General features: G+C 43.1%; 3 protein-coding genes across 3 annotated transcripts in view; 2 read left to right on the top strand and 1 right to left on the bottom strand.

The window, feature by feature from the left end:
• The window catches only part of LOC109391618 (zinc finger protein 791-like), a 184,445-nt gene that overhangs the window by 81,773 nt on the left and 85,777 nt on the right, over positions 1-16,895 (top strand). The gene's annotated exons all lie outside the window — the stretch shown is intronic.
• Positions 6,227-7,138, bottom strand: LOC109391621 (60S ribosomal protein L6). Its single transcript, XM_019659319.1, has one exon. It carries the CDS (start codon positions 7,122-7,124, stop codon positions 6,258-6,260), a length of 867 nt encoding a protein of 288 aa, XP_019514864.1. The 5' UTR covers positions 7,125-7,138; the 3' UTR covers positions 6,227-6,257.
• Positions 16,450-16,895, top strand: part of LOC109391619 (zinc finger protein 709-like) — a 27,285-nt gene continuing 26,839 nt past the window's right edge. The window contains exon 1 of the mRNA XM_019659315.1: positions 16,450-16,488. Coding sequence (XP_019514860.1) covers positions 16,465-16,488 — 24 coding nt within the window. The 5' untranslated portion in view covers positions 16,450-16,464. The remainder of the gene's footprint in view (positions 16,489-16,895) is intronic.

Genomic DNA, 16,895 nt, shown 5'->3' with positions numbered 1-16,895 from the left:
TGTGGAGGACGTTGCTTCACTGGCCCAAGTTGGCACCATCATTGTGCTCTTCCCAGGCGAGGCAGATCAGTCGCTGGCTTCTGGATGGCCGCTCAAGATGGCTGCTGGCTACACACGGTAGCCCATGGCAACCCACTGCAGCAGGGGCTGCAGCCTACACTGGTGACTCACAGCAGCCCAGCTCCAGGTTGAGCTGTTGTTCAGCATCTTAGCTGTAGAGGGCAGCATCACTCGCCCCCATATGTGGGATCTGAACCGGGGCCCTCTGGCGTCCCAAGCCAGTTCTTAACCAACGTGCCACTCGGCCGGCCCTGGGCTTTTCTATATAGCCCAAATGTTAATGATTGCTGAAGATGTAGAAAATAACTTTTAATACTTTTTATCACTTTACTAGATGCAAAATACAGAAAAGTGAAACAGACAGAAAAAAGATTGTGATAGGCTGAAGGATAGAAATGATCCAGAGTGCATTTCATAATGAATATAGCCTCAGGCTTATAACGTCCTTAGTAAAAGGTTAATCTTTGTCCTAAGCAAGCCCTATCCATTGTTTCTATGTTCCAGACCCTTTGGAGGCATAACCACCCTCCAGGGAGCACATGATTTTGTTGTCCATCTTGTATACCATTCTTATTTACTGTAAATGTTAAACTATCTTGTACCCAGCAATGTAAAAGAAGTTTGTATCTTCTCATCTTACTTTTTATCCAATCATAAAGATTTCCCCACCTTGCTTTCTTCCACCTCCTTCATCTACCACCAATAGATTTCATGTAACTTTCCTTAGGTTCCCTCCTTTGATTCCAAATGCATAAAAAGAGCTTCAAAACTGTCATTCTTTGGAGCATTTTCTCAGTCCTTTGAGATTTTGCTTCTAGGCATGCCCTCAGTTTGGCTCAAGTAAACTCATTATATTGTCTATAGGTTTGGACATTCTTATGTTCATACTAAACTATTGGGTTGTCGGAAAAGTCATGATGTATTTTTTCTATGTTTTTCATCGCAAAAATGCATCAGGACTTTTCCGACAACCCAATAGAACAAGAGTGTCTTGTGCCCTGTAGGAGTCAAGGGTTTGGCATAAGGCTGTGAGGCCATTCATGGAACCCTGACCCTTGTTTAGTAATACAGACACTTAAATGTGACCACACCATCTGTAGTAAAGAATCTGGCTCCATTTTAATCTTTGCTCATTGCCAGCCTTGAACCGTCCACCTATCCCTTCCCCAACTCCACTCATTTGGTACTTAAGAGAGAGAATCCCAGATCACCTGGCTCCCCTGGGAAGTTGGAACCTGCAGCTCTAGCTAGCCACAAGGACTCTTCCACAAGCTATGAGGCGTGTTCATTAAATTCTCAAGTGTACGTTTTACACTGAAAGGAAATTTATTTTAGATCAGTTTTTGCCTGTGTTCCTAAAAAAACTTAGAAATGTAAATGACTATAACATTCCTAAGACAATTGAATTCCTATTTTCACTCATATAAGGAAAACAATAAATCATTATGTAAATTTGAGATGCATGTTACAATAGGATGTGCCTTAAGAAAATTACTAAGTGAAGTCAATCACAAAGACCATATATAATTCCATTCATATGAAAGACCCAAATAGGGAAATCTATAGAGAGAAAGTAGACTAGTGAATATCTAAAGCTGGAGATTGGAGGAGTAAGATGGGAAAATTCGGAGTGACAGCTAAAGGGTAGAGGAGTGTTTCTTTAACATGACGAAAATGTTCAAAAATTGACTGCAGTAATGATTTTCTGTATCAACTAGATTGAAGAACAAAAGGACTGCAACTTGTCTGTTCCCCTTCCCCCAATTCCCCAGCACTGTTCCCATCCCCGCAATTCCCCAATAAAAATCTTTAAAAAAAAAAAAAAGAAAAAGAAAAAAGAAAATTTTTTTTAAAGGAAATGATTTTTTTAAAAAATTTTATTGGGGAACAGCCATGGTCATTGATTACACATTGCTTTGATGTTACAATGGCATAGTTGACTCTTTTAAGGAGGGCGCAGCTCACGGTGGCCCATGTGGGGATCAAACCTGCAACCTTGATGTTATCAGCATGGTGCTCTAACCAACTGAGCTAACCGGTCATCCCTAAAATTTTTTTATATTAACCCATAGGGTGGGCATACATTATGCTTTCAGAACTAAGAGATTCAACTTTATAAACTATGCGAATTTGGGTAAGTTTTATGCTTAACTTTCTTCATTCGCATGATGAGAGGAATGATGGGGGCAGGCAATCATGTGAGATACAAACAATTATAAACAACATAATCTCTACACTGCTAGGAAAACAAAAATTAATGCTGAAATACAGGGACCAAGTCTGTATTTCCTTTGCAGTTTAATGAAACAAAAGCTGTCACCTTCTACCCATCTTCCTGACATCTCTTGGAAGTGTAAACACATGGAAATGATCCCTAAAAACAGCTAAAATGGGTTTTAGAGGTGTATATATATCATTTAAGCAAAAACTTTCCCACTACTTATCTTATAAAAAGGCATAAAAAATTTCCCAGTTTGAGAATATTGCCATACTCCCTTGCCCCTGCATTTGGATATTACTCAAAACAATACCCTGTGACTGCAGTTCACTTCAGTTATTACTCGGCCATTGTCCTCTAGACATCCATAGGTCTTTTTGGTGTTTTAACCAGGAAATCACATTGGACTTGCACAGATATCACTCTACTCATAGAAGACCCAGGATGGGCTCCAGTTGTACAGATGACTAGAACTCTTCCTCAATCTGGGAGGAATCCGAAGGTCATGGGGTACAAATTGTATCATTCAATTGAATAGCAGCAAAATGATATGTCATTTCAAAAGGCAATTTAAGTCTTTTTAACTGTTGTCAAACAGGGAAATAAATATCACAAATACTGATGGCCTAAAGCTGTGGGAAGTCTCATGTGCCACAGACCCATGTCCATACTCATAAATCAAGGCTTCAAGGTCCTGTCTAATACATTGGGCCTCATTAATTTATTTGGGAGGGGTGGGCAGGTCTGTAGGGTCCCACTTTTTCAAGCCAATCTCTAAGTGGCAAATACTTCCTTTAATTCAAAGTCATGAATCATTTGTTCAGAGCTTCCTTCCTCAGTGTGGGATATTTTAGGACAACGGGTGTTACAATCATGGAGAATTTAGGAAAGACCATAGTTCTGATGGTTAAGGAGAAACACTGCCCTGTTTTTATATTGTCCTTTATATTATATTCACTAACCCCCTCCCAAGATCATCAGTGGTAACTTGCTTAAATGTAGTGGGATCCCAGGTATAACTGTAATTTGAGAGCTAGTATTGATTAACTGCTTGGAAGTTTCTGAATTAGTGCATTATGACAGATAGAAAAATTAATGCAGGCCCTATGTCACAGAGGCCCCAAAGCCAAGGAGTATATTTTAATGTTTTGCTATGTAAAATCTTTAGTATATTTTGGATTTCCAATAGGGTCAAATTGTGGACCTTTGTTTCAGTCTTTTATGTATTATTTCCTTCCCCATGAGTGAAACTGTTCTCTTTCCTTTATCATTGCATATACTTCAGGTGGGGGTGCCTCTCTACCCTGGTATTTATTAATTTTTTTCCTCCCCTGATACTAGGGGAGGAAACTAAGGCCTGAAACTAGTGCCATCACGGTAAGGAGCCTCCCCCATGACAACCGGTTGTTTTATAGAGTTTAAGGACCTAAGATGAAGTCAGGTTTGAACTAATCTCTTGGCTGTGCCACAGTGAGGCCACAGGTGTTGTCCTCTTAACCTGGAGGGTCAGGATCTGGGCTGCAGTAGAGGCAGCAGCAGCAGAGGCACTGAAGGAACTTGGGGAGCCCTCTGGTATCAGGAGAGTTGACTCATTTACCACCCATGGGCTGTCTTTCCCCTCTCTTCTATTTCACTTTTTAAATAACTGCTCCTTCAGAGAGGACCACTAAATGGGGCCACTACTTGTACAGGTAATAGTTGGCCCTCCGGCCCACCCCCTAATGTCACACAGGCAGGGCTACTGTAGTTGGACTGTCTAGCCACCTTTAGAGGAGAAATCATGTTTTCTCCTCAGCTTGTTCAGGTGGAGGCACAAGGGGAAGAGGGTGGGAAGAGGCTTAAGCCATAAGCCGTCGAACACCCAAAAATGTCCACTGCTCATTACAAGATCAAAGGTGGGTAAGAAACATACACATTTGTAATTGATTTATACAAAGAAACACTAACAGGAGGCTAAAGAAATTGTCAAAACTGTATTTGGGGGTGACTGGAGTAACAGCACTAGAGGGACCAAAATATGTGGGCAGAGAGTCTTCTTAATTTAGACTTTCTATCTTACAGAATTATTTAAAATAAGCAAATTTATATACACAATAATTTGCTATTTACTAATAATTCTAAGATTTAATTCCTTTAAACACTAAGTTACAAAAATGTAAACCATACAAAATGAAAATTTTCAAACCTCTTTCTAACTAAAGTGACATGCAGAATCATAGCTAGCCCTTCCCCTATATCTCATAGTAGAGCGATTTTAGGAATAAGTAGTGTATTATAATGTATTAGGGGTTTGAGTTTAACCCCTTAAATGTAGTAGACTTTTAAAGATTTAAATAAGCTTTTAATAGTTGTCCTCAAATAGGAATTCAACTACTTTAGCCTTTTAAATGTGAATGTTCTGTAGAGACACACACTTACAAACACTGATGTAGAAAAGAAAAATGTGCCTGAAAACTTAAATGCATTCATCTCACATCTTGAGATCCTCTTGTCTGAAAGGAACATAAATTCTATTTAGTTCCACTATTTACCGACATCATTTCTTTCAATCAACTTACATTTTTGAACCCAAAAAACTAAACATAAAATTACACAGTGCTCAGGGAAACCAGAGTCAAAGGGCTGCACTATTAAGTCAATAAAGGATCCAAACGCAAGAAACACTAGCATTGGAATCAGCTCAGATGGGCAGCCTGCTTCCTACAGGAAAGAAGGAAAGCCACTTTCAGAAGGTCCCACATTCCAGGCTCTCCAGGTTGAGACAGAACCCCTGGAGTGGGTCAGTCCCTGGGGAAGGAGGAAGGGACCCCTGAGCAGCCCCAGGAATGGACTCTGAGAGATTCCATACCCTCCTCTCCCCGGGGAATAATGGAAACACTCCCTCTCTCAGGCCTCATTTCAAAGTGAGGAAACACTCAGCTGGATTCAGTATAAGGTTCTGACCCAAATGAACTCCCAATTCATGAGCGCTAGCCCGGACACAGAACTCCTTTCATGGACTTTCTCAATGTGCACAAATTACACTCCACATACACCTAAGAGGTATCATCAAACAATACGGTGAATGTTTACATTTTAAAAATTTGTTACAGTCAAAGGCACATTGCCTTTAATCCCCCTCAAAATACTCTCCCTCACTTTGAACACACTCATCCCATCGTTCTTTCTACTTTCTGAAGCAGTTCTGGAAGTCCTCTTTCATGAGTGTCTTTAGTTGTGCTGTCGTGGCTGCCTTCATGTTCTGAATCGACTCAAAATATTTACCTTTCATGGTCATTTTGACTTTGGGGAAGAGCCAGAAGTGGCATGGTGCCAGATCCATTGAATAACATGGATGAGGACACATAGTAATGTTTTTATTGACAGAAATTGCTGTATACCAGAAGTGATATGTGACATGGAGCCTTTCCAATGTGATCAAAACATATGGTAAATGTTGCTGCTAAGTGCCATCCAACAGAAAGGCAGGGATCTTCAATACAGGAAGTGGAGCATCAAACCTTAGTAAAGGTGTGTGACAAGTTTCAATTTTTTCGGTGCAGTCAGTGGGATATGAGCTATGGTTGAGAGAAGATGTGTTTTCAAGTGTGCCATAAATCACCATCCATTATGACAATGCTCCGTGTCACACATTGCTTCTGGTACATCAATTTCTGTCAAATAAAACACTATGGTGTGTCCTCATCCACCTTATTCACCGGATCTGGCACCGTGCGACTTTTGGCCCTTCCCCAAAGTCAAAACGATTCAGGACATCGAGGCAGCCATGACAGCACAACTAAAGACACTCACAAAAGAGGACTTCCAGAACTGCTTCAGAAAGTGGCAAGAATGGTGGGATAAGTGTGTTCGAAGCAAGGGGGAGCATTCTGAGGGGGATTAATGGCAATGTATCTTGTACCGTAATATATATATATATATATATATTTTTTTTTTTTTTAAATAGACCAGCCGTTTAATTAGGTGCTTCGTATTAAATTTAAAACACCAGTTTGTGAGGATAAGCCCCATTTGTGAGAGCAAACACAGAGCGGAGGTAGCCCTGGAGCTGAGGAACAGCTTTGATTTTGGGCAGAATTTGCGAGTCCACGGCTTTCTGATCAATTTTCCGCTGCTCTGTAATCTCGTATTTCTCTTTCTCTGTGTGGAAGATCTCCCCCTCCTGGTGTCGCGGCTTCTGCAGCTTCTTCTTCTTGAAGTAAGCATCAGTGAGATGTTTGGGGATTTTCACACCACTGATATCGATTTTGGTGGAGGTGGCGATGACAAATTTCTGGTGTGTTCTACGCAGAGGAACTTGATTAAGGGACAGAGGTCCAGTCACAAGTAGCAAGCCACTGCTCAGCTGCTTCAGGAAAACCACCCTCTTGCCTCTATGGCGCCCAATGAGGATGATGAGAATGGTCCCGGGAGTGATGCTGGCCCGGAGTTTCCTCACGTGCTGACTGAAGGGCTTCTTGCCGTGGCTCAGCAGCGTCCGAGGCACATCTTCAGTAGGATAGTATCTAGGCATTTTGTGAAGTTTAACCACTCGGGTACCACCATTCTTGTCGCCACCAACTGGTTTTGTGACAGTAGCAAGAACCTTCTCCTTCTTTTTCTTTTCAATCCTGGATTTCACTGCTGAATACTTCCTCTTGTACATGGCCTTTCGGGAATACATAGCCGATCGGGAATACCTGCCGATTCCTCGGACCAGGACAGGGTTTCGGCTGCAGTGGGGTTTCCCCTTCTTAGGCGTCTTGGCCTTGAGGTTACCCTTCTTAACCTTGCCACCAGCATCAGCCTTCTTGGCTTCAGGTTTCTTCTCTTTAGTATCTGGCTTTTCAGCTTTTTCACCCGCCATCTTGCAAGATGGGAAAGAAAGCCGTAATATATATTTTTAAGATTTAAACATTCACTGTATTTTTAAAGTCATACCTTGTACACTGTGGACGTAAGACTTCTACCTATGTCTAGAAACAGGCCCGAGAAACCACAACTAAAACCTCAGAAGGAGCCTCAATGCCTCTCTCCCACATGCACCTGCACCCTCAGCTTTTCAGGGCTGCAGCTTCTCTCAGTGTAAAGGCCCCTCCATGGTGGGTGTGAGCAGGTAGGACACCTGCAGGGGAGGCTCCCCAGGAAGAACCACTGGGCCTTCAAGTGCTTCCCTTTGCAGGCTCAAGGGGACTTTAGCCTGTCACTGACCACAGCCCTCTAACCCCACTAGAGTTGCTTTGGACCACAGTTGATATTCTAAATGACACAAACCGAGTGTTTGAACAATCCAGCAAAATGACCTAAAACCAGCATTTATGTGGAAAGGAAGAAAATTGTAAGGCACTTTACTAGTTCAACTAAAAAACCACAAAAACATTACTTTCATTAAAAAAAAAAGTCAATTACTTTTTCCAGGCATGTACTGAACTGTAAATAATTAATCAGACTTGAACACTTCTCTGCAAGACTGAGCCCTGGAAATCCATTTGAATTCACCCAAAATAAAAGAACAGACCTCAGAATATTACTACCCACGCTGGGAGGAGAAAAAAGAAATACAAAATTTTAATACATGCAATGTAATACTTTGATGTTTTATTTTTTTCTGAAACCTCTTTTGCACCTGTGGAAATATTTTATACTGTGTTTCAGGTTGTATTAATTAAATTTTTATTCATTGAAAAACAGACTAAAGTAAAGTGATAAATGTTTAAAGGTGACAAACACAGGAAGGGGCAGTGCTGACAGGACAGAACACCCAGGAAAGTTTCCAAAGAGGAGCCTCCACCCAAAGGCCTTCCCACAGGATGTCAGTGCCCAGGGAAGGTCCTGGGGGAGAGGAACGGGATTTCATAAAACGTCTTCCAGGTGGTTACGAGCTGCTTTTTCTCATGTAAAATATCAATATCCACAGACAAAAATAAACCTTCGATAAACAGTCATTCATTGACTGGGGAAATGATAAACAATTAAAATATTCTGTCTTTTTGAGATGCACCCTGGAAGACCAGTAGTTGACGATGATGCTGTGAATCAGAGCAGGGAAATTGGCGTTTGGGAACACGGGGAGTGACCTGGAAATGCAGGGACTTAATGTCGGTGCTAAGAAGAGTTGGCTGGGAGGACAGGGTCGTGCTCCCCAAACATTTGGCAAACTCAGGAGAAAACCGGTCCTCTCTGGGGTGAAAGAAGGTATTGGGAACCCCAAAGACCACAGCTCCCGTGACACACGAACGCCAAAGCCCCAGTCACCAGTGTCACCTGATGACCCTGCCGGTGGTCACCGCACCATTTGGGGAAACGAGGTGCTGCCGGCGCAGAGTTGTCCAGAGAGGCTCCGTGGCGAAGTCGCCGCGCTCAACGACAGGACAGGATGTCTGGGGGCCCGGCTGCCGGCCCAGCCCTCATGCCGTGTGCTTGAGGGGACTGAGGTCCAAGCGGCGCCTCCCGGGGACTGGGGATCGGAGACTTCGGACTGGACCGCGGGGAGGCCGGTTGCTACAGCCAGTTCTAAATGGCCCCTCCCTAGTCCCCATTCTAGGACCCCCGGTACCGCACACTCACCATTTCTGGGTCTCCCTAACTCCCGCTGATGAGTCCCAAACCAGTACAGATCACAGCGACCGATGGGGGCAGAGCAGCGTGGGACTTTAAGGACAGGGGAGACGCGAGCCTAGCGCAGCTGGAGTGAGCAGGATGTCTTTTCGATGCAGATGTCCCTGGAGAGGAGGAGGCTGGGTTGGGCTCAGACCCTTTAACCTCAGGCTTCTGTAACTCAGTCAGGAGGGAGACATGTCCTGGGAACTGTCTTATCAGGAGCTGCCGGTCAGGAATCTACTACAAATATCTATTAGAACTTATAATTGAGTATAACAAATTTGTATGATACAAAATCAGTATATAAACATAAATTGTATTTCTATGCACTGCAATGAACAATCTGATAATGAAATTAACAAAAGAAATCTATCTGCAATAGATTCAAAAGGAATGAAATATAAACGTATTTTTGAAGAGGTACAAAATAAATACTCCAAAACCTTGAAATCATCATTAAGAAATTTAATAAAGATCTACAAGTGTGAAATAACAAGTGTAGGCCAGAATGTGGAGAAAAAGGAACCCGTGTGCACTGTTGGTGAGAATGTAAATTGGTGCAGCCACTACAGAAAAAAGTATGGCGCTTTCTTAAAAAAATTAACATAACATATGACCTAGCAATTCCACTTCTGGGTATTTATTTGAAGAAAATGAAAACAGTAACTCAAAAAGAGATACTCACTCCCATACTCACTGCAGCATTATTTACAATGGCTAAGATATGGAAACAACTTAAGTGTCTATCAACGGATGAATAAAGAATGAATTATATATGGTTGTTGGAAAAATCATGACTCTTTCTATGTTTTTTTCTGTTTTTCATTGAAAAAATGTGTCATGACTTTTCCGACAACCAGATGGAATATTATTCAGCCATATAAAAGAATGAAATCTTGCTATTTGTGACAATGTGGATGGGCCTAGAGGGCATCACGCTATATGAAATATGTCAGACAGAGGAAGACAAATACCATATAATCTCCCTTATATGTGGAAACTTGAAAAACACAAAGAAAAACAAAGTTCATGGATACAGAAAATAGACTGGTGGTTGCCAGAGTCAGGAGATGAGGGGGTAGGAGAAATGAGTGAAGGGGATAAAATGGTAAAAGGAAAAACAACCAAGGGAGTTGTAAAAAAAAAAAAGCATAATTATAATAATCACATAGTGACAAAAATGACTACATACTGTTATATATTTAAATTTGCAAATTATACACCATTTCTATTGGATGGTCATTAATGAATGCACACACATGCAAAGGGATATGTTATAGAGATACAAGATTTTTGAGGGTATTTAGAGAAAAAAACAACAACACCTCTTCTGGTCACATTTGCCCTGAAATTAATTTCTAGTAATAGTAACCATTAAACGTATTTTCATTGCCAAAATATTTGATTTGCATTTTTGGAAATTCAAAGGACTGGGTGTGTTTGGGTGGGGATTTGGATATTTGGACATTGCAAATCTTTAATAAAAATGAATAAAAACCTTGAAATGATGCCATCCTTTTCCCTTGCTCTCTATTTCTCTCTAGCCAATAAAGGCAAGGGAGGGAAAAAGAGTGAACCCTAAAAAATATTACATAATGATCTAAATAATAGGGAAAATAGTCCATGTTCATGGATCGGAAGACTTAACACTGTTGTGATGGCAATATTTCCCAAAATGACATAGATTTTCAACACAATCCCAAACATAATCTCAGCTGATTTCTTTATAGAAATCATCAAGCTGTTTCATAAACTGATATGGAATTACAGGGCAACCAGAATAGTGAAACCGCTTTTTTTTTTTTTTAAGCTGAGCCATCCTGCCACCTGTTGGCAGCTCATGGCTTCTCAGCTCGGGCGGGGAATCAAAACGCTGTTGCTCAGAGCTCAAACTCTTGAGTGAACTCTTAACCAACTGAGCCACTCGGCCAGCCCTGAAATCAATCTTGAAAAAGCAAAACAGACTAGTAGGACTAATATTTCCCGATTTCAAATTTTACTACTCAGCTGTGGTAATCAAGGTAATGTAGTAATGACACAAGGACAGACATACAGATCAATGGATTAGATTGAGATTTCAGATTAAAGCCATTCACCATGGTCATCTGATTTTCTAAAAAAGACGCCAGCAATGAGGAAAGAATTTTCTTTTCAAAAATTGGTGCTGGGACAACTGAATAGCAACACGCAAAAGAATTAAGTTGGATCTTTACATTACACCATATACAATAATTTACCTAAACAGATCAAAGACCTAAATCTGAAAGAAAACTATAATATTCTTAGAAAAAATATAGGGAAAATATGACCTTGGATTTGGCAAAGAGTTATTCGATATGATACCCAAAATAAACATAGTAAAATTAAAAGTGTTTTTGCTATAGCAGTCCAAATAGGAATTGAATTACCTTAGGAATATTACAGCTTTTTACATTTCAAAATTCTATAAAGGGTACATCCAAAAAACGATCTCAAATAAATTTCCTTCCAGTGTAAAACACCTGAAAATGAACACATCTCACACCCTGAGAAGAGTCCTTGCGCCCAGGCTGGGACTGCGGGTTTCCAACTTCCTACCAGAGCCAAGTGCTTGGGAGGCCACAGGATTTTTTAAAGTACGAAATGAGTGGGGGTGGGGAAGCAATGGGTAAAACACTCAACGCTGTCAACAGTAAAAGATCAAAATAGAGCCAGACTAATCATTACACATGGTGGCCTCGCAGCTTTATATATCAATGCAGAAGTCTCCCAGACGATGAGCTCCAGCTGGCCTTCTGCTCAGTCACAAACGCTCTGGCCCGCTGTCACTCAGGCGCCAAAGAGCAGGGCCTTTCGAACTGTCCAATCAGGGCCAGCCCCGGAGCAGGTGGGTGGGGCGACGGTTCTCGACCAGCCCGGACGTCCTGCTTGCTCCGGCCATCCTCGCGGGTTGCCCGCCTTTAAAGGTCCCAGGTTGCTTTGCCGCAGGCTCTGTCGCATTGTAACCTGTACCGTTACCGGGAATCGTAGGGAGGACGCCGGGGGACACAGGAAACTAGAAATGGTGAGTATGCGGGGCCGGGGTGTGGAGGCTGGCACGAGGGGATGGTTGGAACCGGCTGTAGCGGAACCCGGCCTCCCCAAGGTCAAGTCCGGAGTCGTGGGGCTGCTTCTCGGGCCTCAGTCCCCTCTGGAACGCAGCGTGGGGGCTGGGCTGACAGCCGGGACGCCTGGAGTTCTCTCCGGTCACTGCGAGAGGGCGACTTTGGTCCTGGAGCCTGTCTGGGCAGCTCTGCGCCCGGAGCCTCGCGTCTCCCCAGATGGTGAGGTGACCACAGAGAGTGTCATTAGGGGACAATGGTGACTTGATCTCCGGAGGTTCGTACGTGAGAGAAGCTGTGGTCTGTGGGGGTCCCCAGTTCCTCCTTACCCCCCCCCCCCCGCCCCGGGGCATCCGTTTTCTCTTGAGTTTTCCAAATGTTTGGGAAGCAGGGCCTGAAATCCACGACCCTGACTGCCCCCGCCAACCTTCCTAGGGGTGGCAATAAAGCCCTAAATTTCCAAATCCCTCCCCGTATTACAAACTTCCCTTCTCCGACTCAATCATCAACTATTTGCCCTTCGGGGTGCATTTCAAACAGACCCATATTTTAATTATCATGTTCCCATAGTCAATGGATGGCCCTTTTAATACGTTTTACTTTTTGTTTGTGGATATTTTACATGAGAGAAAAGTGGCGAATAACCACTTGGAACTTATGCTGTATGAAATCCTTGTGCCTCACCTCCCGGGATCTTTCCTGGGCACAGGCTTCCTAGGGGAAAGCCTTTGGGTAGAGATTCCTCCTTGAAACTTTCCTGGGTGATCTGTCTTGTCAGCACTGCCCTTCCTGGGTTTGTCACCTTGAAAAGATATATTCACTTTATTTATGGATTGTTCAAACACTGGGTTTGTACCTTTTTAAAATATCAGTAGTGGTCCAAAGCCATTCCAGTGGGGGATAGAGACCTGAGGACAGAGATCTAAGCTAAGGCCCCTTGACCCGCAAAGGGAACTACTTGAAGGCCCAGTGGTTCTTCCTGGGGAGCCTCCCCTGCAGGTGTCCTACCTGCTCACGCCCGCCATGGAGGGGCCTTTACACTGAGAGAAGCTGCAGCCCTGGAGAGCTGGGAGACACATGCACAAGGCGGTGCCGGGAAATGACATCCCTTCTGAGGTTATGGTTTCTTAGCATCAACATTTTTAGACATTTTGAGTTTGTATCCACAGTGTAGGTGTGCTCAGACTGTCATCTGCACAGTGAGAAAGTTTGTGAAGATCAGGTGTTCTGTCTTGTAGACAAAGGATTTGTGAATTTGGGATTCATTTGGGTGGGTCAGAATTTAAACTGAATCAGGCTGTTTCCTCACTTGTGAGAATGGAAGCGTGGGGGAGGGAGCACTTCCATGTTTATGGCGGGGCAGGGTGTGTGTGGAGCTCCCAGAGTTCATTCCTGGGGCTGCTCAGGGGTCCCTCCCTCCTTCCCCAGGGACTGACACCCACTCCAGGGGTTCTGTCTCAACCTGGAGAGCCTGGAATGTGGGACCTTCTGAAAGCGGCTTTCCTTCTGTCCTGTGGGAAGCAGGCGGCCCCATCTGAGCTGATTCCAACACTTGTGTTTCTTGCCTTTGGATCCTTTATCGACTGAATAGTGCAGCCTTTTGGCTCTGGTTTCCCTGAGCATTTGGGCTCTGAAACTGGAAGATGACAGAGAGATAAGAGGTGAGGAAAGCAAGAAAATTGTGGAACCAAATAGAGTTTTTGTTCTGTTTAGACAAGAGAACCTGAAGATGTGAGATGAATACATTTAAGTTCTCATGTACATTTTTTTATTTTTAGATCATTTTTCGTATGTACATATCCCTAGAGTACGTTGAAAATTAAATAGGCTAAAGCAATTGAACTATTGTAATTGATGTGAAGAAAGCTACTGAAAGCTTATGTAAATCTTTGACAATCCTCTTACATTTAAGGAACTAAACTCAAACCCCTGTGGCATTCTAATATTCTACTTATTCCTGAAAATACCCCCAAGTGTGAGATACATGGGCAGGACGAATGAACTAGGACTCTGCATGTCCTTTTAGTTAGCAAGAGATTTGAAAATTTTCATTTTGTATGGTTTACACATTTGTAACTCTTAGTGCTCAAAGGAATTAAATCTTAGAATGGTTTTCCATGTACAAAAGATTAAATTAAAGACTATTAAATAATATACATACGTTTCTGTTTTGTTTTATTGTTATTTTTTTAATCTGTAAGATAGGAAGTCTAACATCAGAAAACTCACTGGCAACACATTCTGACCCCTTCCATGGTTATTTCAGCCACCCCCAAATACAGTTTTGATCATTTCTTGAACCTCCTGTTAGTGTTTCTGTATATAAATCAATTACAAATGCATATTTTTTTACCCGCCTTTGTTCTTCTAATGAGTAGTGGACTCCCCATTTTTGGATGTTTGACGGCTCACATCCTCTGCCCCTTGTGCTCCAACCTGGACAAGCTGATGGGAAAGCTTGGGTGGTCTCTCCTCTAGACCAGGCAGGAGATTCTATGCACACGAGCTCAGGTCAGTGAGCAAGACTCCTGCCCTGGTCCTGTCCCCAACCGCAGTGGACACCCGGGCCAGGCTCCTTTCCCTGCTTCCTGAAGCCATTTCAGAGCTGCGTGAGAGGCCGTCCTGTCCTCTCCTGAGACCTCTAGTATGTGAGTCCCAAGCCTTTCCCTACCCTCTTGGTATGTGCGGGGGAACCACACCAGCAACATGGGAGCCAGTCCTCTTCAGGTGACCATAACAATTTTTTGAAATTTATTTTTCAATTACAGTTGACATAAAATATTATGTTAGTTTCAGGTATACAACAGTTGTCACTTTGAGCAGCATGTCCTGACATGACCACCCCCCGTGGGTCTGTCTTCTCTTGCTCAGACTTGTTTACCTGCTCTGCTGCCTGATGGTGGCCCGCACTGTGGGCTGCTAGGTGCTGGGGAACTGGTGCTGTGAGCTGTGCTGCCCTGTGTGGCAGCATTGGCCCTACCAAACCCCAGTTTGCAGTGCAGTTAGTCGACCAGAGAAAGCAGTTTCAAGAATTTCTAGGCATTTGGGAGCAGGCGTATGGGACTGGCGTCCTCCCTAACGTGGTCCTGGGTCGATTTCTTTGCCAGGATTTCTCTGTGTTAGAGAAGGCAGCCAGAAGGCGGTGGGGTGAGTCCCTAATAACAGAGGGCTCCCCAGGACTCTTCAGTGCCTCTGGTGCTGCTCCTGCCTCTACTGCAACCCAGAACGTGACCCTCAGAGTTAAAGACAACACCTATGGCCTCACTGTGGCACAGCCAAGGGATTAGTTCAAACCTTACGTAAGCCCAGGGTCCTTAAACCCTATAGAACAAACCATTTGTCCTGGGGGAGGCTCCTAACCCTGATGGTACTGTTTTGATCCTCTCAGCAGAAACAAATTAACAAATACCAGGATAGAGAGGCACCCCGTCCCCCCAAGTATATACAGTGATGAAAAAACAAAACAGGGTAGGTCAGGAGGAAGAAAGTAATAGATAAACTACTGAAACAGAGGTCCACAATTTGACCCTATTGGAAATCCAAAATACACTAAAAGAATTTACATAGCAAAACACTTTTAAAGGTAAATGGTTTTGTGGCCTCTGCAACATAAGTTCTGAATTAATTTTTCTATCTGCCATAATGCACTAACTCAGAAAAATTTTCAAGCCAATTAATTAATACTAGCTCTCAAATTACAGGTATACCTGGGATCCCACTACATTTAAGCACTGATGATCTTGGGAGTGGGTTAATGAATATAATATAGAGGACAATATAAAAACAGGGCAGCGTTTCTCCTTAACCATCAGAACTGTGGTCTTGCCTAAATTTTCCGTTATAACCCCCGTTGTCTTAAAATATCCCACACTGAGGAGGGATGCTCTGATCCAATGATTCATGACTTTAAATTTAAAAAGTCTTTGCCACTTACAGATTGGCTTGACAAAGTGGGAACCCACAGACCTTACCCACCAAATAAATCAGTTAATACGGCATAATGTAAACTACACAGGGCCTTGAAAGACTGAAAACCATATATACAACCTAGTTAATGAAGGGTTGATTACTCCCAGTCCTCCTTTTCACTGCCCAATTTATCTTGTTACTAAACCTGGAAAGAATGAAAGACGCCTCCCAGTGGCTTATCACAACCTTGAAGCTATGGTTGCACCAAATAGCTCTACTCCCAGTCCCCAACATTGTGGATATTACTGACTCCAACTATGCATCAACTGGTGAATATCCTGCTGTCCCAGACTTGGCTAGGTCTGGTCTGTTCAGTGCCTAGTTCAGCAGTCTCTCAGCTGCACTTGGCCTTCACCTCTGAAGGGACATGATTCACTTTACGGGGTTATCCTCATGGATCTTCACCAGCTTTGTCATCTCTCACAGTCATTGCAGGCAAGATCTGAACTGCATCCTGGTTTCTCCAAGGACACAGGTAGGACATTACATTAATTTCACCTCCTCTTCTTAGGACACTCAGGGCATATGAATATTGAAAAAGGAACTAGCAGAACGTGGATGGGACACTGCGATGCATATCATGTGAGGCCCTAACAACTTTGTTAAAATTTTGGATATTATTTGATAATTTGAGACCTGCTCCCTCCCTGACACCATGAAGAAATAAGCTATTATTCCCTCAGCACTCACAACGTCTAGGTTCTTTTGTTGTTCTGGAGGCAACATATTCCTTGTTTACAAATTTTACTTGAGCCCATTTATGCTGTTACTTGCAAATTTGCCACCGTGAATGGGCACCCCTGCCACAAAAGGCTGGAGACTCTCTTCAAACTGACATCCAGTCAGCACTCCTGTTAGTGCCCTAAGAGACTCCTTTTCCATAGAGTCTCTATGGAGAGGCACTAACCTCCTCTCGTGCCTCCTGGAGTGGCCCATGATGGCCTGGAGTTGCCCACAGGCTTCTGTGCAAGAACCTGCACTAGGCCCCA

This window comes from Hipposideros armiger, unplaced genomic scaffold, assembly GCF_001890085.2.
Source record: "Hipposideros armiger isolate ML-2016 unplaced genomic scaffold, ASM189008v1 scaffold_298, whole genome shotgun sequence".
Taxonomy (NCBI): domain Eukaryota; kingdom Metazoa; phylum Chordata; class Mammalia; order Chiroptera; family Hipposideridae; genus Hipposideros; species Hipposideros armiger.
The sequence above is the reverse complement of the archived record's forward strand: the minus strand, read 5'-3'. Positions and strand labels throughout refer to the sequence as shown.

Bases quoted from the DNA above. Each gene is read 5' to 3' on its own strand.
- LOC109391621 (XM_019659319.1), bottom strand. From the start codon at position 7,124: ATGGCGGGTGAAAAAGCTGAAAAGCCAGATACTAAAGAGAAGAAACCT.